This window comes from Syngnathus scovelli, chromosome 6, assembly GCF_024217435.2.
Source record: "Syngnathus scovelli strain Florida chromosome 6, RoL_Ssco_1.2, whole genome shotgun sequence".
Taxonomy (NCBI): domain Eukaryota; kingdom Metazoa; phylum Chordata; class Actinopteri; order Syngnathiformes; family Syngnathidae; genus Syngnathus; species Syngnathus scovelli.
This window is the reverse complement of record NC_090852.1, coordinates 19,943,794-19,967,819: the sequence shown is the minus strand read 5'-3', so window position 1 is coordinate 19,967,819 and position 24,026 is coordinate 19,943,794. Positions and strand designations below refer to the sequence as shown.

The 24,026-nt window shown below is 51.0% G+C and overlaps 1 protein-coding gene across 6 annotated transcripts in view; it reads left to right on the top strand.

The window, feature by feature from the left end:
* Positions 1 to 23,597, top strand: part of LOC125970252 (calcium-dependent secretion activator 2) — a 28,866-nt gene extending 5,269 nt beyond the window's left edge. The window contains exons 8-27 of one of the 6 annotated variants that reach the window (XM_049722338.2): positions 41 to 180; positions 1,808 to 1,874; positions 1,949 to 2,057; positions 2,137 to 2,325; positions 4,996 to 5,132; positions 7,647 to 7,834; positions 10,013 to 10,114; positions 10,463 to 10,526; positions 10,715 to 10,924; positions 11,969 to 12,125; positions 13,706 to 13,847; positions 14,687 to 14,842; positions 14,920 to 15,067; positions 15,752 to 15,766; positions 16,676 to 16,747; positions 16,905 to 16,988; positions 17,101 to 17,133; positions 19,016 to 19,123; positions 21,742 to 21,846; positions 21,951 to 23,597. In XM_049722338.2, the coding sequence (XP_049578295.1) occupies positions 41 to 180; positions 1,808 to 1,874; positions 1,949 to 2,057; positions 2,137 to 2,325; positions 4,996 to 5,132; positions 7,647 to 7,834; positions 10,013 to 10,114; positions 10,463 to 10,526; positions 10,715 to 10,924; positions 11,969 to 12,125; positions 13,706 to 13,847; positions 14,687 to 14,842; positions 14,920 to 15,067; positions 15,752 to 15,766; positions 16,676 to 16,747; positions 16,905 to 16,988; positions 17,101 to 17,133; positions 19,016 to 19,123; positions 21,742 to 21,846; positions 21,951 to 22,121 (2,397 nt within the window). In that variant the 3' untranslated portion in view covers positions 22,122 to 23,597. Of the gene's footprint in view, positions 1 to 40; positions 181 to 1,807; positions 1,875 to 1,948; positions 2,058 to 2,136; positions 2,326 to 4,995; positions 5,133 to 7,646; positions 7,835 to 10,012; positions 10,115 to 10,462; positions 10,527 to 10,714; positions 10,925 to 11,968; positions 12,126 to 13,705; positions 13,848 to 14,686; positions 14,843 to 14,919; positions 15,068 to 15,751; positions 15,767 to 16,672; positions 16,748 to 16,904; positions 16,989 to 17,100; positions 17,134 to 19,015; positions 19,124 to 21,741; positions 21,847 to 21,950 lie in introns of all 6 variants that reach the window. The other 5 variants (XM_049722337.2, XM_049722341.2, XM_049722340.2 and 2 more) reach the window with 5 other exon arrangements.
* Positions 23,598 to 24,026: the final 429 nt, after the last annotated feature.

The window sequence follows — 24,026 nt, the reverse complement described above, 5'->3', positions numbered from 1 at the left end:
CGGCGAAGCGGCGACTCGCGGGTGACCGCTTCCCTTTCAGGTGCTCCTCGAGCCCACCGCCAACGGGCCCAAGCAGGCCCAGTTCCAGCCCATGCAAGTCCCCAAGAACAGCCAAGACCCGGAACTGAGGATCAAACTGGCTGTGCGCATGGACAAGCCGCCCAACATGAAGCACAGCGGGTGAGTCGGTGCACTTCTTTGAATTGTAGTGGGCAAACATCGCCCCCAGCTGGCGAAAAACGGAAGGGGCGGAAGCGGTCCAAATCGCCTGTCAATCACAAGACCCTAAAAACTAACCAAAAAAATATTTCTTTATAAATTCATATTTAAAATGAACTCAACACATCCTGTAATTCCGTATTTCTAATTTTAATTTAGCATTATATATTATATTTAATGTATTTATTTATATATGATATTATATAATAAATAATATTTATTATATTTTACATTGTATATTTAAGCCTATTTTCGCTGGTTAATTATGCATTTTGTTGACAACATATTTTAGCTCCACTAGTAAATGTTATTGACTATTGCAACACTAAAGTACTTGAAAAATAGTCTTGTTTTTATTCAAGGTTTGGCTGTACAACGTATTGGCCACAAGGTGGCAGCAAGACATCGTGAGCGAGCACGCACGTGCACTCGAATGTGTCAAAGGGCCTTCGACGTCTTTAGTTGCCATGACGACGGAAAGTTGATACGACTGCTTCCCAGGTGGCTTCTTAAGAACTCAAATGGCAAATTTGCAGATGGAGGCAATTATCGCCTTTTTTTCCCCCCCCAACCCGTCCGTCTATTTCCAGACGTAATTGACGCAGGTTGCGATAAAACCCGTGTTCTTTTTTTTTTCCTTTTCTTTTTTTTATGCTGCTTCAATCCACCATTGTCAAGCTGTCAGTCACCTGCCTGCCTGCCTGCCTGCCTGCCTGCCTGCCTGCCTGCCGTCCTTCTTTTTTTTCCTTCTGGGCGCTTGTGTCGGCTTTCTAGTCGTTCTCGCAATACAAAAGTCAAAGAAAAAGACACGTCGGGTCGGGTCGGGTCGCTCGCTCGGCTGCCGGATTGGCTGCGTCCGGTTGACGCGGAAATGATTTCCGCTTGACCTTTTTTCATATTCCTTTATTTTGCTCTTTGACAGCAGCCGTGAGAAAGCGCTCGTCGGGTTTGTGCGCTGTGGCTGAACAGTTGCCGCGCCGCGCCGCACCGCGTGTGGCCTTGACGCCTTTCTTCTTTCTTCTTTTTCTTCTTTTTTTCTTCCCCACCATCGGATTGATTTTCGCCGCCATGCGCTTCCTGGCGCTCGGCTTCGTTTCCGGCACGTCACGAATGCGCGGAGAATACTCGAGCTTGAAATGAAGTCAATGAGCATTGTTTCAAAGTCTTGCATGCCAGATTAATGTTTGTTTTGGCACAAAAAAATGACATATTTTCTAAATGAAAAAGACGTTAGGATTGGTTGCAAAATCTAATATTTGTGGCTACAGTTTTCCCAACTCTCTTGTTTTGAAAATGTCTTCCAATTCATTCATGTTCATCAATCATTTCAAGAGGCCATTAAAAAGCCTTTTTTGCCTGCTACTTCATCTGACGTTGCCAATGGCCGTAAGCAACAAAACCAGAAGAATCGCTCGCTCTGCAAGGTTGCCCATTTGTTGTGTTGAAATCATTTCAGCGTGGGAAGAGCAAAAATGCAAGTTCTTTTCAGAATGTTCTTTTGTAACTATGCCAAGTTAGCTCATGTGTATGTGTGTGTGAGAAAAGTAATCTCGCGGCCTCCCTCCCTCCCTCCCTCCCTCCCTCGTAGCTACTTGTACGCGCTGGGACATCGCGTGTGGAAACGCTGGAAAAGGAGATACTTTGTTCTGGTCCAGGTAAGAGCGCACGCACGCACGCACAAGCCGGACTTGGGCCGAGGCCGCGGCCCCACTCGTGCTCCCTCCCGCAGGTGAGCCAGTACACCTTCGCCATGTGCAGCTACCGCAAGAAGAAGCCCGAGCCTCAGAAGCTGATGCAGCTGGAGGGCTACACGGTCGACTACTGCCAGCCTCAGCCGGGTCAGCGGCGCAGCTGTCCAAATGCAAAAAGCCCTGAATCGACCAAAAACTAAGCGGCTCTCTTGCTGTCTGCCGGCAGGCCTGCAGGGCGGCGCCGTCTTCTTCAACGCGTTGCGCGAGGGCGACCTGGTGGTGTTCGCCTGCGACGACGAGCAGGACAGGCTGCTGTGGGTGCAGGCCCTGTGCCGGGCCACCGGGCAGTCCTACAAGCCGGCCCCGCCCCCCCACGCCAACCGCCGCAAAGCTGACACGCCCGCCTCGCCCATCAGTAAGTGCAATGAAAATAAAGCAGGCCCCCCTCCCCCCTTGGTGTGGTTTAGCAGCTGCGCCCGCCGCTCAAACTTTTCGCCCGTCGCTCCTCATCTGCGTCCATCTCGCCGCCGCACCTGTAAGCGAAAGGTCGCACGCGGTCGATGAGCCGCCCTCGGCCTGGGCCGCCGCCTGTCACATGGATGTGACCGTCGCCGTGACGACCGCAGACGGAGAGACTAAATCCAAGCGTCACGCCTCCGCACTCGCTCGCTCGCTCGCTCGCGCCTGCCCGCCGTCTTTCTGACACCTTTCATATCCGTCAGTCAGTCAGCCGCAAAGTCGAAGCTCCCGACCGAGCTTTTGCAAGTTTTGCGCGTTTTGTCCCAGAGTCACCCGCATGCGACAGTCAAACGGACTTTTAAGGAAGGAAGAAAGGAAGGAAGGAAGGAAGGAAGGAGCGGCGCAACCTTGCATCCTTCCAGACATTTTTTTTTGCGCTTAAAATAAAAAAAAAAAGCAAAATCTTGGCAAACCAAAAAGAAATTCAAGGAGCAAAAAAAAAAAAAGTCCCTTTTATTTATTAATTTTTGAAAATGTATTAGTTATTTAGCCCTCTCCTCAAGGAAATCCGGCAGTAGAGAATTGCAAACGGAAGATTTTCTTCCTGGCCAAAGTTGTGGCTGTGATTTACCGAAGTCAAATTCCTTGTTTGGCACGCTCAAACATGGCGAATAAAAACTCTTGAATCTTGTTTGCAGGAAATGCCTCCCGCCTCCTCCCTCCTCCTCCTCCTCCCCCTTCCTCCGCCTTGAGCTTGGCCGAGGTAATCATAAGCCGTCGGGCGCTAATCAATAACTTGCTAAGACTTTGACCTTGCCATAGCCCGGAGTTGCGTCCGTCCCACTTTAATTGTTCTTGGCGAACGGCGCCGACGTGCGGAAAGCGGCAGACAATATGGGCCGAAAGGCGCCATCTGGGCCAGGACACCCCCTCACCCAGCCCCCCCTCCACACGCAATAATAGCTGAAAGTTGGACTTGACAGGCATGAGCGGCGTCAATCAATAGCGGGCCCCTTGCCCCCCCCCCTCCCTCGCTTTGTTTGTCGTCAGCACCCATCCATATTTCTTTGTCTTGCGCCTTTTCTGGGAAATCGCAAACGGCCGCGTAAAAGCGACCTACATCGGAAATGGAAAAGGCGGGGCGGGAAAAAGGCGGCAATTGCGCAAAGCGCACTTTTGTTGTCTTTTTCTTTCCCGCCCGACAAAAGATGCCGGCGTTTCAGCGACGCTTTCCGAGGGCGGCGCGATTCAAACGCACAACGCCGTGCAAAAGTCGCAAAAAAAAAAAGGTCAACAGATGTCAAAACACATTGACGCAGTCAAATCAAAATGGATTTGGAGCAAAATACAACTCCAATAATATCATATATAAATACAATCTAATATCAATCTAATATTAAAAAGAAAATACACACTCAAAAGGTGTGTCTTGATTCTTCTCATTTGACCAAATCATCAATGATTTTTTTTTTTTTATTTCCTTTTAAATTCATCTCGTCTTTCTTTATTGAAAGAAAAAATATCGGTCAGAGCAAAAGCTCTTTTTTAATGTTCAAAAGAAAAATCATTGAATCAAATAGCTTTGGCAGAAAGTGCAATATTTCATCCCAAATATCTTTTGATTTCATTTATTTTGACATTTTGGATCTTGTCATAAGAGGAAAAAAGTGAAATTCGAAAAAGTCTATTTTTCCATCCGACATCAATTTGTGAAAATTTGATTGATTCTACAGTCAAGTCCAAAAAAATTTTTTCATTTAGCAAATGTTGCGTTTCAATAAAAAAAAGAAGAAGCAACTTTTAAATGTGTTGAGGGCCATTAAGAAAGCAAAGTGACCTACATCGGAATTGACCCGCCCGCCCCCCCAGGCAACGGCGGAAGAAGAAAGCAGATGAGTAGCTGATTGTGGAAATTTCACTTTTGCTGTCTTTTCTCCCGCACAGGACAAAAGTCACAAAGACGGCAAATGTGTGTGTAGGGGGGCAAATGTCTGGCGGGTGCTTCCTCCTCCTCTTCGTTGTCGTCCTCTTCTTTTTTTTTTTTTTGAGAAAGACACAAAAATGGCAGCGTTGCAAATGAAAGCGCGAGTGTGCGCTCACTCCTTTTGCACGGCCGTCAAACGGAGCCGGCCAGCCCAGAGCGGCTGCGGCGGCGGCGGCGGCGGCGGCGCCTTTTTGCTTTCCACTGCAGTCGTTTGTCTTCTTTGTGCCAGAGCTTGGAAAAAAAAAAACTTTCTGCATCTGGTTAGTTAATTCCTTCGAGCTAATTTCAAGTAAGAAATGTAAAGAAAATTGCAAATGTAAAAAAAAGAAAAATAATAACTTCATTTGAATATTTTTGGCTTCAATTTATTTAGCTAATGTTGCTTTGCAAGGGCAGAACTATGTTGCGAGTTTGCTTTTTGCTAGAGTGGATTTTTCTGACTGATATTTCTTTGATGAACAAGACAGCATAAGTTCGAAGCCACTTTTCCCCCCAAATTCTTTTTTCTAGAGCAGAACAAACATTGTTGCGCATTTCTGATTTGCACTTGAGGGTTTTTTACACTTGGATTTTGCAAATGCTGCTTTTGGGAGAGCAAAGGAAAATTGCAGCGACGTGCGTCTGAAATCTTTCTTTTTGTAGGTCTGGATCCGTGCGAGCGTCAGGGCGTGGAGGAGCTGGTGTCGGCGTCTCCGTGCCGTTTGGACCACACGCGCCTCTTTGGCATTTTGCAGAAGCAAACGCTGCGACACCGCATGAACGATTCCTTCTCCTGCCTGGTATGCAACAAAGCAAAACTTTTGCTCCCTTGATTTGACTGGATTGGATTGGATTGGATTTTTTTGTCGCCTGCACTTTATTTTGCAATTTGGCCGAACACTTAACAAATGAGCCGCCTAATGAGGCAAAATGGTTGTGGAAGGATGCCTTAGACCATGCGAGGGAGGGAGGGAGGGGCCGTCTTTGTGGGCTCTTGTTCTTCTCCGTGCGTCTCGGCAGGGGGCATTTGTTCTAATCAATACTTTCCGCATAGGAACATGAGCCTCATGGCCATGCGGGGGTTTGCTCGCAAATGAGGGGGGGGCTTTTTGTGTCAAAGCAAACAATCATGACGGAATCCCACCCACAGCGCCGCCAAAAGCGCTTTGACGCCTCGTTTCACTTGCCACATCTGCTTTTGACGCATTTGGAGAATTTCGAATTTGGAGCATCTGAAGAATTTTTTTTTTTTAATTGGTGCCTCAGAAAATGACATTTTGCCAACAGACAGCCTCTTTTGGTGCTCAAAAATAGTCCAATCAAATGAGCAAATATACGACAAAAAAAGTGCAATTTGGTCCCATTCCCGCAAATTCACCACAATTTGAAATGGCCCATTAACAACAAAATTCCAGCTGATGATTTTTTTGTTTTCTTTTTTTTTTTTTTTTTTTTAGTGCACGGGCCTTTGCGGGCCTTTTTGCATCCTTCCCGCATTTGATGGAATGCGTTTGTCGCCAAGATCTGAGAGTCCCACTCGCGTCTGTGTCTGATTTTGCGCCGCGCCGTGCCGCGCCGGCGCTCGCTGGTCTAATTGGCGGGCGGGCGGAAAGCGCTGCGCGTGCGTATGCATCCGAGGCCCGCATTACGGCGAGGAAGGCGGGCGCTGGCGAGAAAGGCACGCCAAAGCGCCCGCCCGTCATCATGCCAAAGCGCGGCCTCCTGCCGATGGCGAGATTGCCACCGGGTAAATATTTTCAAAGGCGGGAGCCAGCTTCCCGCCGTGAGCGAGCGAGAGAGAGAGAGAGAGAGAGAGAGAGCGAGCGCTCCTCGTTTGTCATCCGACAGCTTTTGCCGACCGCCTCTGGTTTTGGGGCTGAGCCGACGCCGAACGGATCCGGTTCAACCCGGTCTCGGAATAAAAGAGCCTTCAGATGCTATCGCTTAGCAAATGCGACAAGGTGCAGGTGACGCCGCTCAAAGCAACAAATGGAAGAAATTTTAACGCTCCGCTGTCGGCTGACCCGACATCCCCCCCCCACCCCCGTTTTGACGTTTCTGTCGCAGAAGCCATTCCCACAATGAATCGATGATCAAAGTAGAGACTTGATTCCATGTTGATGAATTGGAAAACGTAAAGGCGGAAAATTGTGTCTGCTTGTGACCCAGGTGGGCAAAATGTCTTTCTCGGGCTTGTTTGAGTGTCTTTGAAAAGCGCTATTTTTCTTTCTTTTTTTTTTTTTTTTTTTGCTCACTCGCCTTCCGCGGTAACGTCCTTGAGGTGTTATTGCGTTCTTTGTACTTACCGCTGCTTATTTGTGTGTTTTTCACAGCGACCTCGCTCGCTTTTGTGCGCCCGTCAAGCACTTTGTGACCTTTTGGCAGGCAAGCGGAGCCGACGCTCACTCGGGCGTCGAGTGTTGCTATTCAAGCACCTGTCGTACTTGAATATTTGCTGGGTGAAAAGGACGGCGACGGCGAGGTAGAAATCACGGGGGGGGGGGGTAACTTGTCCCTTTTCAATGGGCACGAGGCGAGATAAACAACAGTTTGAATACTCGATGCCAACCTTGTCAGAAGAATTTGCAGCTGGAGAGGGCCGCGTGCCGAGCGCTCGGCTTGTGCCATTTTGGCACCTTATGGCACCTTATGGCATCTTATGGCACCTTATGGCATTTTGGAGGCTCCCCCGCTATTGGTGTGCTTCCCTCCCTCCTTTCTTGCTTTCCTCCCTTCTTTTCTTCCCTCCTTCCTTCCTCCATCCTTCTTCCCTCCCTCCCTGCAGTGACATCTGCTCCTCTTTCACGTCCGTCTACCTGGCGGCCTAGCCCGGCCGCAATTAGAGGCGTCTTTTCTCCTCCTTTCTTTTTCTCGGTCTCGGCGGGCTTTGTGCTGCAGAACCCAACGGCGGACATCTGTCAACAAGAGGCTGGGATTGGTGTCGGGTCCCGGGGTGGCGCTCTATTCAGCGGCGGGTGAACCTCAACAAGCGTCTTTGGAAGGGACACGCTTGGCCGCTGAAAACTTTTCCACGCGGCAACCTCCCTTTATTTGTTTATTGAATATCATCAGGGCTGAAAGTAGCTCTGAATTCATTTGCCCATCGATCGATGCTTTCCGAAGCTGCAGTCGAAATGCTGACGCTCGCCGGTCCTTGAACGGCACCGTGCGTGCGTGCGTGTTTTGGTAAATAACATCTCCCATGGCAACGGCTCCTATTTTGCCTAAAGGACGGCGGGAAAGGCGTTCATTTGCTTCAAGTGTCCACTGGAAAGTGTCGACGCGTTCGTGACTGCTGTGATTCTTGTGGTCAGGGTTGGTTCAGTCCGGGCCAGGTGTTTGTTCTGGACGAGTACTGCGCCCGCTACGGCGTGGGCGGCTGCCAGCGCCACCTGAGCTACTTGAAGGAGCTGATGGACTTGTCTGAGAACAACACGCTGGTGGACCCCACGCTGCTTCACTACAGCTACGCCTTCTGCGCCTCGCACGTGCACGGCAACAGGTACGGCGGTGGCACTAGCCGCGCACGCCTCGGAAATGTGCGAGCCGCTTGTGGCGGTGACCCGCTGTGACCCGGTCGCCGTCTGTCAACATATCTGTGCATTTTCTCTTTGTTCACTCATTGAGGCAATTAGCCGCTAATGATTAGCTCCTCCAGCTAATGGAGACGTGTGTTTAGCCGAGCTGGCTTTTTGTCAGCTGGAGCTGTCATTTGAGTAATTGCTGCTCATTCAGGCTCCCGCCGGGCGTCGCTGGGAAAAGACAAAAAACTTCAGTGGGGGAGGGGTGGGCCTTGATATTTGACAGGCAGCTAGCTACCTGCTGCTGTTTGGTTAAAGCCCGTGTTTGGTTGAGCCAGCCACGTCACCATGGCAACAGCTCACGTCGCGACACGGTGGGCCGAGGTCCCCGGTGGGCCGAGGTCCCCGGTGGGCCGAGGTCCCCGGTGGGCCGAGGTCCCGCTTCCTTCCGCCACCTCTGGCTTCCTCGGCGTGGAGGAATGCTTTGGCCTCCCTCCCGCTCTGATTTGCCTGAAAAACACAATCAGCATTGAAGGGAAAGAGAAAAGCGGAGAAATCCTTTTTCATCTCATGACATCATCAGACATTTTCACCTATTTCCTTCCCCCCATCCTGGACTTCCTGGGAGGGGTGCGGAGTGGGGCTTGTCGTCCCTGAGGCAGATATGCTTCTTATCGTTTACACTTGAGCCGCGTGGAGTGTAAACACACAAATAAGAAGAAGGACCCCCCCCCAAGCCACCCCTTTTTCCTTATTAGTCCCCCCCCCCCCTCGCCGCAGCCTTGGCAGCTCGCTTGCTTCATTTAGCAGCAACAATGTGTCTGAAGCGCAGCAAGCTGTCGCAGCCCACTTACAAGCAACACCCCCTTACATGACCCCTCCCCTCCCCCCCCTCCCCCAATCGTGAGAGCGCTAACACGAGCGCACATGTGGCGCTCGTGACCACGGCAAGCACCATCTTGGCTCGATTGGACGCCTGCCCATGAAGGCCTGACATTTGGCCACAGAGCCAGGACACTTTGCAATATAATCCAAAATCCATCAAGGCAACACCTTGACAAATCCAACATGTTAGGTTACGAGAAAGCGTCACGGAAGGCAGGAATTTGCTTTTCACACGGAGACGCCGCATCCCAAAAGTGCATTCAAATTGCGATTCGTCCACTTTGTGCACGCGTGCGTGCGTGCAGACGCCCGCTCGGCAGGGATTCTCCTCTCAAACGTTCCCGAGCGTTCTGAGGTCAAGCCGACCTTTAACATCCACGGGGTCAAGGGTCAACGTCGGCGTGTCAAATCGATGCCCAGTAAAAAACCTGACGGACGGGCGCCGCGCCGCGCCGCGCCCTTCACGCTCCAAATACGACTCGTGTGAGATGGCCGGCGTTGGGCGTTGCAGTAATGCCGAGCGAGCGAGCGAGCGAGCGAGCGAGCCTTCTTGTTGTTCTTCACGTTTGGGCCGGTTTTGAGCAAGCGCCAAGGCGGCAGCTGATTGCTTCTCAGCAGAGGTTAATTCTTCACTTTCAGACAGCAGCCGAGTCAAGGTTGCCGCCGCTTTCTTCCCTCACCTCCTCCTCCCATTCTTCTCCTTTTCTTCCTTTCTGTCTTTTGAGAGCAGCAAAGAAAAGAAGCCGGCCGCCATTTGTACGTGTTTTCACTGACCTCAAGATGGAAGAGGTCGCCTTCCGCTGGAAACGCTTTGCTGCTGTTCAAATATTTCATTTTGTTTTGTTTGAGGGCTTCAATGCATGTTTTTTTTTTTTTTTTCACGTTAGCATTTAGCTAGCAGAGACTTTGCGAAGCGCATTTTTGGCGCAACGAGTTCAATTAGATAGCAACGCGGTGGCACAATTCAAAGACAAAAAAAAAGGATATAAAATATAGTATATAATAATAATAAAAGATTTTTTTTTAAATTATAAAGAAAAAAGCAGACTGGATTTAGCCAAGAAGCTGAAAAATTAAAAGAAAAAAGTTCAAGAAAAACAGATATATATACTAGTATATAATAATATAAAGTATATATATATAATAATAAGAATAATAAAAAATTATAAAGCAAAAAGCGGACTGTTGACGTCCAAGCTGTGAAGCTGCAAAATGCGCAATGGCTCAATTTTGGAAGTGGCTGATAATCATTGAATTGTATGGATTGCATGAAGGCCCGACGGGACGGGGACGGTGACGCTGGAGGAGAAGGAGCAGTTCCAGGCTGTCAGGACTCGCCTCATGCGCCTTCTGGAGAACCACATCACGCACTTTCGGTAATCACAAAACACTTTTGCTAACAAAGTGCCCAAATTAACAGGTGGGGGCGGGGCGGGGTGGGGTGGGGCAGGGTTGGGCTGGGCTGGGGGGGCTTCTTTAACCTCCAAGGTCACCTGGAGGGGGAGGGGGGGGGCACTTGAGTTGTTTGTTCACTTGTCAATGAAGGAGGTGAGAAAAAGGGGGAGAAAAGAGAAAGCGCTTCTTGTTGTTGCTCTTGTTCTTTCTCAGCGTAATTAGCGCCGCGGCCGCCATCTGTTGCAACCGTCCCTCTGTCTGTCTGTCTGTCTGTCCGTCCGTCCGCCTGCCCGCATCCATGTCTGCGCCGTTTTTGTTTGTGCACGCAGGTACTGCTTCCCTTTCGGGCGACCAGATGGCGCACTCAAGGCCACGCTCTCCCTGCTGGAGAGGGTAAGACTCGGCCGTGCCGCGCGGCGCTGTGCCGCGCCGCGCTGCGCCGCGCCGCTCGACCCCGCTCGACCCTCGTTTGCCCGCCCGCCCGACCGACCGGATCTTTCCGTCAAATCGCCATTTCAAAACGTTGTCGTTGATATTTGGCGGGCGTGGGCGCGACCGCCAATGTTTGTGCCGCGCGGCAGGTTCTGATGAAGGACGTGAGCACGCCGCTCGGCAGCGAGGAGATGAAGAAGGTGCTGCGGCGCTGCCTGGAGAAGGCGGCGGCCGTCAACTACGGCCAGCTGCTGGACTTTGCCAACTGGAAGGCCGGGGCCAAGCGGCTGGAGGACGCCGTGCGTCTGGCCGAGCTCGTCGTCGAGGTCCTGCAGCAGAACGAGGAACATCACGCCGAGGTTGCCCTCTTTTCTTTTCTACCGTCTGGTGCCGGCATTTTTACGTTTCATGAAACGATTTCAATTCTTTCAAATAAGCATCTTTTTTTAAGGATTCATAATCGAAATGAGCATTACAAAGATTTTTCTCGAGAGGGGGCAGATTCCTAATTTCTGAAAGATGAATTGAAAGGTTCCGATTCCAATTTGCCGTCCAAATGAATTTCCGTATCTTTTGCCAACTTTTCAACTTTCCGCTCAAACGCAAACAAGCGACGCCCACGTGATGCTTTGTGCGTGAAAAAGAGAGCAACAGCAGATGCGGCGGCGGCGGCTATTCTCGGAATGCCGTCGCCGTGGCAACCGATCGCACCTGAAAACTTAACTGGATGACCGGGTCAAAGCAACCTTTGAGTCGTCCAGAATGGTTTTCTTCCTTTTGTATATTTTGAAGGACTTTTTTTTTTTTTCCAAATGTCAGCTGTTGAAACGCTCTGTGCCGTCAATCAAAAGTCAACAATGTTGATTGTGTCTTGTTCTCTTTGTGCTGCCGGAAGGGACGAGAGGTACGTTTGTTTGTCTGTTTGTTTGTTTTTTTCTGGCTTCCCGGCCACGGCGCTTTGAGTGGCCCTCATCGCCGTTTGCGTCCCGCTGCCTGCCGAGCGTCGCCATTCTTCAGCTTTGAAGAAGCTCTAAAGTGCGCTTTTTTTCCGCAAGGCCTGACGGGAAGTCCCGCAAGGCCACGGCGTAGCGAGCCGGCGAGGCTTTTCATTCTGACCCCAGCTGCCTCTTCGTCCTCGCCGCCTTTCAAGGCCGGTTGCACTTTTTTTTTTTTTTTTTTCTTTTTCCACAGCGCAAGCGGCCGCGCTGAACCGGTGAAGCACCTCGCTACGCCGACGGCCGCCAAGTGTCAGCGTAGCGCTCGTCGTCTATTGGAGAAAAAAAAAAGAAAGGGGAACTTGGCCGTTTTGCTGCGGAGCGGCCATTTTGCCGTGGCCGCCGCCCGGTGCCGACGTTTTGCCTTCAAACAACAACTTTGGAGCTTACGTGCTATTTGTTTGTCAGGCGTTTTCGCTGTGGCCCGAGCTGATGCGCGAGCACGCCGAGCACTTCCTGGCGCTCTACCGCCTGGACCTGGACTTGGCTCTGGAGGCGCAGCCCGTGGACTCCTGGAGCAGCTTTCCGCTCTTCCAGCTCCTCAACGGCTTCCTCGCCGCCGACGGTGAGTCCCGTTGGCCTTCTTGTATTTTGCCACCACTTTTGTCTTTCTGCTTTTCTTTTCTAAACCCGTTTAATGATTGTTGCGTGGGACCTTTGTTTTTGGGAAAAGCATCGCAGCAGGCCAGAGTTTGTTCTACCCACTTGGACCTTTCCTTGTTTGGGATGTGGTCTGACTTCAAACTAATTGAAGTTGAAAGCAAGACGGCGACACTTTGGAGGAGCCAGCGAGTCGATCGGCAAACCAAAAGGCTTTTTGCCGTTGTTGATGTTTTTCGGCTCAAGGTCCCGAGGCGGCGAGGCGGCGGCGGCGGCGGCCATTGTTGGCGGCGGGCTTTGTGAGCGCCGCCGCCGCCGCCGTGATAATGCGGCGCGGTCCCAAGGGCGCTAGGCGAAACAAAAGATCTCGGCGCACTTGGCGTCAGCGCCGGCGTGTTGATTTTTGCGCGTGCCATTGTGGGCGCTAATTACGCGAAAGGCAAGGAAAGAAGAGAAGAAGGCCGCCCGCCCGCCCGTTCGCTCGCTCCCCCCCCCACCCGCCACTTGGCCAGCCTTGCAAAGGCGTCGCCGCAACGTGTCAAACCTTGACAAGATGCCTTTGAAAAAGGCTCGCAACTCTGCCGCGCTTTTCGCACACTTTACAAATAAATGCTCACTTGTTTGGCGTTGGCGGCAGCGACGGTGAGGGAAGGGGGGGACACAAAGGGAGAGCCAAGAAAGTGTGCGGAGGGGGTGGGGGGGGGCAGCGTTGAGCAAAACGACTTCACTTTTTTATTTCCATTCTATTTGCGCTGGCCACTGCAGCTTTTTTATTTGGATGCGCTCGGCTCGGCTCGTCACGCACACACTTTTGAAACCTGTCGAGAAATCAAACGTTTGGCATCCTTTGTGGCTTTTTTGCTATCTTCTTGCGTTCCAAGTCGGTCAGCATTTGTCCATCTGATTTGTTCCATCTGATTTGTTCCATCTGATTTGTTCCATTTTGTGACCTTCTCTGCCATGTCTGTCAGAATGGTTTCTTATTGATTTTTTTTGTACTCATTCACTGGCAGCCCAGTTAATGTCTTTGACGTCTATAACCGTCAATGGCACTGAATGAGTTAATGTCCCACATCAAATTGTTCTTTTGGAAGAACTTTTGTTTTTGGAACTTGTCAGGGTTCTCCAAATGCCTGCGTTGAGCTAACGTGTCATACTTGAGTGTTTCTTTGGAAATGCTCACTTGTTGGCATTGACAGATGGATGGGGGGGGGGGGTCTCTTGCTGTCGCTCCCCGAGGGGCGCCAAAAAGGCGACTGTTAATCACGCGGCGACTAATGAAGCCCGCTGAGACGGGAGAACGTCGTTACTGTCGCCGTGAATTCATGGAGGACTCGAGGCAAGGCCCACGATGGCCGCTGCCGCCGCCGCGACGACATTTTTCCACATTTGTATCGCGAGTCCGAGCGACCTCGTCGAAAATCCAACACGGCGGCGAGAACGAGAAATGTAAAAACAACCGTTCCATAGTGGATGGCTTGGATTGAAAAGAAGCAATTGCAAAAAGAAAACAGCTGTATTGAGGCTGGTGTTTGCGCATTGCAGCCCAGCTGTGCGACGGCCCCTTCCACAAGCACCTCCAGGACGCCTTCGTCCCTCTGGTGGTGCGCTACGTGGACCTGATGGAGTCGTCCATCGCGCAGTCCGTCCACCGCGGCTTCCAGCAGGAGACCTGGCATTCCGTCAAGTAAGCTTTGACCTACTAGGTCTGGATGAAAAACCGAAAAAGCAAACTCGGTGAGCTCGGAACGCCGCCGCCGTCGGCCCAAAAGCCCGTCTATGACCGGAACGCCGGCGCTGGAGCTAGTGCTGACCTGTGAGCGCCGCGTTCCTGCCGCTCCGTCCCCTTTGCGGCAACAATTGAAGACGCACTTTTTTTGCCCGACAGCTCGGGAACGGAACTCGGTCCGGTTACCTTGGTTACGGCATGATTAGCTTCCTGCTCATTTGAACAACACGTTCGTCGGCGGGTGGCGATATGCCACTCGGGGCTCCCTGGGTGTGTTTTTGTGGAAAGGCGGAAAAAAAAAACTGCTCAGACCGCACTGTGCGCTTCGAGAAAGCTGCAAAGAGCCACCAAAAAAAAAAAAAAAACAAGCTGGCACTTCATTAGCAAGCACAGACGGGTGAGTGGGATCTGCCCGTTCCCCCTGGGGGTGAGGGAGCCGGTGGCGGGGGGGCCTTCAGAGAGCCTCACTAATTAGACATGAGGGGGCCTCCGCGCCACTGCCACTTGTTGGGGTGCTCGTCTTTTAAAGGCCAAATGAGAAAAAGATGGATGGAGCGATGGATGGAGCGATGGATGGATGGAGCGATGGATGGATGGAGCGATGGATGGATGGATGGATGGATGGATGGATGGATGGATGGATGGATGGATGGATGGATGGATGGATGGATGGATGGAAATGCCAATATCTTCCTCTAGAAGCGTAATTGAAAGTGTCCGTGCAGTTTAAGTTCAAACGCTTGTTGAACTTCTCAGCAAAACACGAGAAAAGAAACGATATTGTGGCAACATTGCAGGAACGGCTCGGCCACGTCGGAGGATCTCTTCTGGAAGCTCAACGCGCTGCAGATGTTGGCGCTGGAGCTGGACTGGCCCGAGCCCGCCTTCGCCGAGCACCTGCAGCGGAGACTCAAGCTGATGGCCGGCGACATGACCGAGGCCTGCGTCAAGAGGTCGCCAAAGGCCGCCCGGCCCATCGGTGCGGGAGCCGCCTGACTGATGCTTGATGAGCGCCCCTGCTCGTGTGCAGGACCAAAAGCGCCTTTGACGCCCAACTGCAGAAAGTCAGCAAGTGGACGGAGCTGCGCGTGCCGCCGTGCGCCTGCACCATGTTGAACGTCGTGGCCGACGCCAAGAGGCGCTGCCCTGAGCTCTGCGCGCTGGACACTGGCCAGGAGGTAAGCCAGCTAGCTGGCCGGCTAGCGAGCGGCCAGACACTTTTTTAAATGCATGCTCGATTTGAAACAATGTCCTGAAAAGTTAGCTACCTAAAAATAGAAGAATCAATTTGTTTCATTCAAATCATCACCAAATAAAGAAATTGCATCCAGAATTGTTTTCATTTCAATTGGAATTTTCATTTTCAATTTAGCCAATTGTGTCACGGCAAGAAATAACCTCTAAAACTTGTTGAGTCCTTTTGCCGCAAGCATGCACAGTTTCTAAGATACGGGCAATTTCACGCAAGAAAATACAGGTTGAAGCAAAACGTTGTTGGCAGGTGGCCACGCCATCTTGTTTGCTAAAAGCCTGGTTGGGGTCAAACGCTGGCATCAGCTGCTAAAACCAAAGGGGAGCCTTTCAGCCCGACACCTCAACGCCTGATTGGCTGCCGGCCCGGCACGGCACGGCACGGCACGGCACGGCGGCCTTGACACCGAAAATCCTCCAAACGCAGCCCCCCACCCCCCCTTCCCCATGGCTTCCCCTCAGCCTGTCCGAGCTAAAAATTGAGAAGAAATAAATAAATGCATTTCTAGGTATATCGTGCATATATGATATGTAGCAATGTGAAAAATAGCTTGAGATGTTTAACATGTTTTTCTTTTCTTTTCTTTTGTCCGTCATTTTCCACCCTTCAGACGGACACGCAATGGGTAAAGCACATTCTTTCTTTTTTGTCTTTGAAAGCAAACATGTTTGTTGTTATTGTTGGTTTGGAAGAATTGAGGAAAGCAATTGCCAAACCAATTGTAGACAGACACTGTGTTATGTTTTGAAGTGTCATTTTGAGCCAGTTCAAATTGGAGCGCCGCCGGCTGAGCCGCATTGTGTTTGTTTGCATGCGGCAAATGTTTGCTCAGTAAGTAAATGTATGATCAGTAAGTGAAGAGGCCCCCACAAAAATGGGGTGGGAGGCTTTAAAAAAAAAAAAAAAAAAAGCTAGCGACCTCATCGGACCCTCAAATTGTCAGCCATCCTCCCGCTTTGGTGATTGGCATTTTTTAATTTGGGGTCTCTTTATGGGCTGTCTGAAAGGCCATTGTGGCGCCATTCAGCAGGGTATCCCCCTCCCCCAACCTCCCTCCCTCCCTCCTCCGCCAGGGAAAAAGTGGCATGAATATGTTTTTTTTTTTTTTCTCAAAGCGCTAAAGTGGACGTGAAATGGCGGATTAATTGAATCTGCGGCGCGCTTTTGGTCCTTGGCGGCTGGCCGGCCAGCCAGCCGGGCGGGCGGGCGGGCGGGCGGCTATGCACCAATTGTGCGTGGCTGGCGCTCAAAAAGCAAGCCTTGGCATTCCACTGTGCGTGTGATCCGCCCGCCCGCCCGCCCGCCCGTCAGCTACCTCAACGCAACTCGGGCCGGCACCTTTTCATACGGTGCACCCAAAAGTCCACTCGAAATCATTTTGCAGGAGGAAGGAGCAAGAAATTGAAAGCAGGATGCAAAAAGCCTTTCATTCTTGACATTCCAATCAATGCGGCGCTCGTATCTTTCAAAAAATGCAATGGCATTGAAGTGAATGGCTCTCCTCTCCTCTCCTCTCTTCTCTGCGCATCAGCAGCACTATCACTCCAAAATCGACGTGCTCATCGACAACGCCTTCCAAGACATGATCTCTGCACTCGTCGCCAAGGTGACAGCCAACTTGTTTTGTAGAAAATCGCACGAGTTATTTCAATTTTATTACAAAAGGTGTGTGCGTGTGCGTGTGTATATTTATATATAAATGCATATTTATATGTCTGTATATGTTGAACTACTATGATGTAGTGTTTTTTGCACGTGTGCAGTTGGGTGCGGTGTTGGACGCCGTTCTGTCCAAGCTGTCGAGATACGACGAAGGAACTTTGCTGTCTTCCATCCTGTCCTTTACGGTCAGTACGCATGCACGCACACACGCAGGCGTTAGCTGGAGACTTTTATTCTTTTCAAATGAAGTCTTTTCCTGCTCCTCCTCCTCCTCCTCTTCGTCTTCTTCCTCTCAAGGTGAAAGCAGCTGCCAAATACGTGGAAGTTCCTGTAAGTCTTTTTTTTTTTTTCTTTTCTTTTTGATTCATTTGTGTGTTGTCACAGATAGATAGATACAATTGCACATAGTTGATTGTGGTTTTAAAAGAAGCTACAAATAAAGATAATAGTTTAGGACAAAATAAGTCATCGTAAAAGCATTTGTTGATATCTAAGGCTCGCCCGCCCGCTCGCTCCGAGACTGACTGCCGACCACTGCGCGCAAATTTTCACTCGTATCTTCATGACTCGTATCCGTTTTATTATTTATCATTGGGCTGAAATGAAAACAAAAAGTCAAAACAAGAAATTGGGAGCGAGATGGATATGAAGGAAGGGGGTGGGCGAGTTTGAAGCCTGGATTTGAAAGAAAGAAAAGGTGCTTGCGGCGGCCGCCACAAGCGCAAAATGCGTAGCCGGCCGAGCTGCAGATGTCAGCTAGTTGCCTGTTAAATCAGGATTCTTATTTTGATTTGCTCAAAGCGCAACAGTCGAGCGCTTGCTGCCGTTAATTGGCGGCCAGGTGAGCCACGTATGATTAACCAGCCGACTTGATCCCCTCCTCCCCTGCCTGCCCCCTTAATCCCCCAGCCAGCCAACCAGCCAGCCCCCGTCCTCCATTTTGTTCTCAGGTTCCCGTGCAGACTTCCTGTGAAATTACAATGTAACCCGCACCGCGGGTGTCGTTCTTTTGTGTGGCCGCAACCTGAAGCGGCTCAGCTGCCGGGAAGAGGCCGGCCGGCCGGCCGACCGGCGGCCTTTCCGCGCTCGTTCCCACCGCCTTTTGCCGCTCAAAACGGCCTGCGCTCTGATGAAAATTGGATAGTGACAAGTTAGAAGACGACGCACGCGAGCCTCGGCGCGAGGTCCAGCCCAACGTGCGCAAAGGCCGCTGCTCGTCGCCGTCGCTCGGCTTTGTCGCCTCGTCGGCGTGAGAAGACGAGACTGCGACTCGGCCTCGGGGGGGATTTAACGTCTCGGATGACACGCTTGATAAGCTGTTATCGTGCCGCGGCGTCTACTTTTTGCGTGCGCGCGCGCATGCATACCTGAGCGTTGACTTTCTCGGCCTGGTGTCGGGAGTCGCCGGCCGGACGGCCGGCTTTCTTACCGATGCTCTCGCTGTCGGCGTTGGGATTAGCGTGCCGGCTAACGTCCATCTAGCTTTGATATCGTCTTTGACGCCTCGGCTTTGATGAACCGGCGCGCGTGTCGGCCGCTTGTCAAAGTCGCAGATGCCTTGCGGTCACGTGACCTCACTTTAACCTCTTTTTCCCGCCCGCTGGTCCGTCTGGATTACAAACGCCCGAGTGAGCGGCGGCCGGCGCGGCGCGGTGTCGCGTCGCTCCTTGTCTTCCGGCGTCACTCATCCCAAACGGTGACACGACTTTGCCGGTGTCGTGCTTGACGCCGGCGCCTTTTGACTCCAGCGCTTTGCGTGTTTGTCTCGTACATGGTGCCCCCCCCCCACCACCACCACCACCCAGCCCCTCGCCTCAGCCAACCAACCCCCCCGAGGGCGACGCACACTGTGAAAGATGTCAAAGCGATTACAAAAGGCATTACACTTGTAATCTCCCCTGACAACAAGAGTGTGAATGAGGATTGCGCTCGGGAGTGTGTGTGTGTGTGTGTGTGCGCACGCGTGTCTGTGTCTGTCTCAGCATGCAGGCCGCAAGCATCAGGTCTTTGGTCCGTGTTAATGGTTGTTAAACCACATTAAGTACGTGAAAAAGCCAATTTTGCTCCGCCCCCAGTTTGCTTGATTGACATTCAATTTGATGGACACGTGAGGATGTAGGAAAAAGCGGAAATTGGCCATTGGAGCGAGCGAAGAAGCAGCCCTGGAATGCTCCCAAGAAAAAAAAAAAGTTTAATGGCGTGTGTTCCACAGAAATCAGGCGCGGACCTGGCCGACGCCTACGTCACCTTCGTGCGGCAGAACCAGGACATCCTCCGTGAGGGCATCGGTGACGAGCTCTGCATCGAGAAAATCTTTGACGTGAGTCGCCTCTTCTTCTTCTTCTTCTTCGTCTCTTTCTGCCGGTTGCCATGGTAACCAAAAAAGACGGAGCCGCTCCCCAAAAGAGAGTCAAGCCATTCTTTGTCTTTCGCACACGCCAATGTTTGCTTTGGTTTTAACTTTGCGCTTTTGTGGATGGCGGGCGTCTGCCGGCGTTCTCAATACGCTGCGCTGCGCTGCGCTGTTGGTTTGCCTTGCCTTGCGACACAGCAGCGCATCCAAAATATTTCAGCAAAGAGTCGTCAAACACGGCTCGCCGCTCGATGGGGCCGACCTCGGCGGGCGCGCATTAGCGGCGCTGCGGCACGGTTGACTGCCGCTATTTGCGAGCGGGTGCGAGGGGAGGGGGTCCACCTAATGGGCCCCGTTGGCGTGCAGTCACGCTCGGAAGCGAGGAGCGGGCCTCCCGACCCGTCTGGGCTAACCCTCTTGCCGGCTGGCGGCCATTTTGAGTCGGCACAATGAAGATAATGAAGCACACCATCATCTTGATGCGTGCGGGAGGCCGAAGGAGGTCCATTTGGCGCGCAGCTGATGGCGGGCGGGCGAATGGCCATGGTCGGGCGGTCTCCTTTCTGCACTTGCGTCCGGGTCTCTCCATTTCCGAGTGCCGACGCTCATTTCTGACGACTGGACGTCCGCTTCACCCCTGCCTTGATTGGCGCTTTTCTTTCTTTCGTTCTTTCTTTCTTTCTTTCTCTCTTTCTTTCTCTCTCTCTTTCTTTCTTTCCTCCCTCCCTCCCTCCCGTGCCCCCGCTTGCCCCTTTTCTCACGCTCGAGTCACACGCGGAGCTTTGAAGAGGTGCGTCGAGTCGGATGTATTTTCACTGGGAGAGGAAAGGACACGATATGATGCGCCTGGACAAGACGCCCGCCACGTGCGTTTGTCTCATCTGTCCAGTCCTTGGGTGTCCGCCTGGATGAAGATGATGAGCGCGATGAAGATGACGGCACGTGCGCACACACGCGCACGCCTCGTTAACGCCGCGCAAATGGAGGATGGAGGAGCTCCTTAATTGAGCAAATTAGAGGAGCACAGTGAAAGCAGATGGTGGGTGGGTGGGTGGGTGGCTGCTGATTAGAAGGGTGAGGGAGGGGGGGAGTGTTGCTGTCAGAAATAACTGGGGGAGAAAAAAGAGGGGGCGCCCCCCCACCCCCTGGTGTCAATGTAATGATACAATTTCAACACATTGACACATGCTGGCGTTTTGACACAACACAATTTTTCCAGCCTGCCTTTAATGTGCCGCTCGCTCGCTCGCTCGCTCGCTCGCTCGCTCGCCCGCCCGCCCGCCCGCCCGCCAGCATCCAATGGAAAACGTTCATCAGTTCCCCTTGAAGTGGCTGTTTTTGCGAGCCCTCGCCATTCAAATGAAGGCAGCGAGGATGGCGAGACGTTTGTTAGCATTTGTAGCGTTAGCTTACCATCACTGGATACAAACACTTTGCCACGTCCGTTTTTCGTTAATTCAAATGAAGGCAACGAGGATGCCGAGAAGTGCGTTAGCAATTGTAACGTTAGCTTACCAAACCTTTTTTTAATCAACTTCAAGCCGATGGCCAGTCTCAGCCAGTGGCTCCGCAACTACGACCGTGCAAAGTTTGACTTTTTTTTCTCTTTCTCTCTCTTGGTGAGAAACATTTGAATTTGCGATTCAAGGACAGCAAGGTGGTCCATTGAGAAACAAAAACGTACGTCGGTCTCGTCGTCGCCATGGCGATGAAAAGCAAAGGGTCACTGTGTAAAATTCAACAGGTGCAAAGTTGAAGTTGAAAGACTTTGGAGTCACTTTAGCAACGTTGTGCCTTTGTTCTCTTTGACTGGCGTCAATCGCTTGATGACTTTATTCAAAGAATGAAAAATTTAGTTGAAGTCAAAGGTGAGCTCGCACAACAGACGAAATCAAGTATTGGCGAAACGTTGGGCCTTTTGTGCAAGGCGTTAAATAACCTCTGGGCTGTTTTTCTTCCGCCGCAGTTGAAATTAATTAGAAGAGCGGGCGGCTACAGCCTCTTCAAGCGCGTCGGAATATTTGGGGTCAGCGCGGGGTCACGGCAATCTCCCGCACGCTGAATGGAAAGTGGCGTCGCACCCGCCATTGCAAGTGCAGCGCGCTCTTCAGGCGAGGTGAGGCCACGTGTCTGCGCGGCGGCGGCGGAGGAGGAGGAGGAGGAGGAGGAGGAGAAAAGCAGCCGTGAACTCGCCGGATGCTTCGGATGGCGCCGTGGAAAGTCGTTCGGCGGTCCGAGGAGGCTTTGATCCTGAGCGTGTCAGGAAGATGGCCGCCTCCGAGCTCTCATCAAGAAAAGACGTTTCTTTTTGGTAGCCACTCTGCCGTGACACGTGAACTTCTCACAACTCGACCTCAAGCGAGTGCTTCGGCCCGGAAGCTAGCTTCCTGCTTCAGAATAATGAGAGTTCCCATTTTGGGTCTCCTTGACCTTTCTTCTGCTTGGTCAGGATTGCCCCAAAATGCTCTCGAACCAAGCGTGAGCCCTTTTGTTTTGATGAACCTGATTCTTCTCCAGTGAAAAGCCAGAAAGAAACGTCCGTGGCGGTCCCTCACTTTTTTTTTTTCTTTTTTTGACGTGCACAGCAATGGTACAGCGTGTCCACGAAAGCCGTATGCGTGTGGTTGGAGGATCGACTGGACCTTCAGTTGCACGTGTACCAGCTCAAGAGCCTCATCAAGATGGTCAAGGTAAGCCAGCTCATCTTCTCACGGTTCACGTTTCTCCTTGATCGATATAAAGAAATGGAGCTGAGCGAGCAGCGCCCTCTCTCTTCTTTTGTCCAAACCGGCAGAAGGGCTACCGAGACTTCCGTCTCCAGGGCGTGGCGGATGGCACGCTCAACGGCAAAAGCTACGTGACGGTGTACAACCGACTGACGGTGGAGGAGGCCACGCTGGCCGTCAAGGCGGGACACGCCCTGGACGGCGTCAGCATGCGGGACAGCGACCAGGACGACGACTGAAGCTCGCCGTCGTCGTTGCGCGGCCTCAAACTTCCAGCGTCAAGTTAGTGCCAAAAAAAGCTGAGCCATCATCTTCTTGAGTGAGGCTAATGCTAATGCGGACGTCAATTCTCTTCAAATGTGAGCTTTTAGTGATATACGAAATAATAACAAGATGAATCTTTTTCAAACCACCATAAATGTCAAGGACAGCCGAGTAAGGGGCTCTCATTTATCATTCCAAGGGTGTGTACACTTGCGCAACTGCAGTTGGGGTTTTTTTCAGCTGTATGGGTTAAAAGTCACATTCATAGTTTGCTAATCATTTGTCTCTTTTTAAATGTACCTACACCCAAAGAAAATGTCATTTACAATGGGTGTGTAGACTTTTCATATCCACTGTGGGTATGAAAATGTCCAAAAATATTTCTTTTCCCAAACTTGAGAAAAATGAGCGCGTGCTCGTCAATAAATATTTCTAAGCAGTTGACAATTGAAGCGAGTGGCATTGTCAGAGGCTGGAAGAAATGAACACCTCCCTCAAATTGAAGAAGAATTGCGACACACACACACAGACGAATTGGAGCCAATTTGAAGTCGTGCCAAACTTCAACAGCAGCGCCAAGCAGTCTCTCGGTGGAGTTGAATGGTCCACATGAGCAGATCAACGCCTCCCTCAAAACGACACGCTCGCTCGCTCACTCGCTGACTCGTCGGCCGGCTGGCTGGCTGGCCCGCCCGCATGACAATCTCGCTCAAATGGAAGAGCAGCAGTTGACGACTGAACCCGCTCGACCTCATGAAAACAACAGCGAAAAGCTTCTCTCGGAGCTAACTTGTGAGCGCCTCCCTCAAATAGATGACGCACACGTCCGTTGGTACGGATGTGTGTTGCTAACCAAAACAGCAGCAACCTTTCGGCCGAAGCAACAAATGAATGGCTCCCCTCAAATAGGCACCTCCTCCCACTTGACTTGTGAACCAACATGGAATCCAACTCTTCCGCTTGAAAAGATGAACAAAAGTAAAGGCAAGAAGGAACTCCTCCCTCGAGTAGACGCCCTCGTTCAGTGCCCGGCCGGGCCTCTGAGCCTCAGTTGCTAACCAAAATGGCAGCAGCTAAACCAGAGGCTCCCAGGCCAAACAAGACTCCTCAGCAGGGTGACCTCTGGATCGCGCCCCCTTGTGGAAGATTGCGTGGACTGCAAAATGCCTCTTTTTTTTTTTTTTTTTTTTGTCTCGCACTTAATGGAGTAAAATGTGTTCTAAAATCCGTTTACCGATGAGGAAACGTCCCATTTGTCATCATCAGTAGCAGCACGATCATCACTTTCCACGTCATTTATGACATTCAATGTATTATTTTTTTTAAATTATTATTTGAATGCTTTGAATTGTTCCTGAAGCTGTGCTCACGTGTGCTTGTTGTGATCTAAAGAAGGAAAAATGTATTGATATGTCACGTACGACATGTCCAATAAAACCATTTTGAAAGCCGCTCTTGTTTCTTTCCCGTGATGTCGAAAGGATCGCGCTCAATGGAATTGCCATCGTATGTCTTTATAAAAAGGACTGTACAAAAAAATACAAGTCTTCTGAAGATGTGAAAAATGCGAAACAAATATGCTAATCAAAAGATTTCATAAAGGAGCGTGAAAGGCTTCACAAGATAAAAGTTTGAAGTCATGCATGCAGGTAAAACATTCCTACATTTTTCTACAAAAGTGAAATGGATTCATATGCATTCTGACAGCGGGCGCATCACTTGAGTACAGGAAGGAAGGCCTGTGTTTAGTGCACGCGCACAAAATAAAAATAAAGTATTGACTATTGTGTATTATGCAGAATATAATTTGTAAGATTTTGTTTGAGAGGCCAAAAATATGAGAAGGAAATATTTTTGAAGAACAAATGTTTGAATTTCAA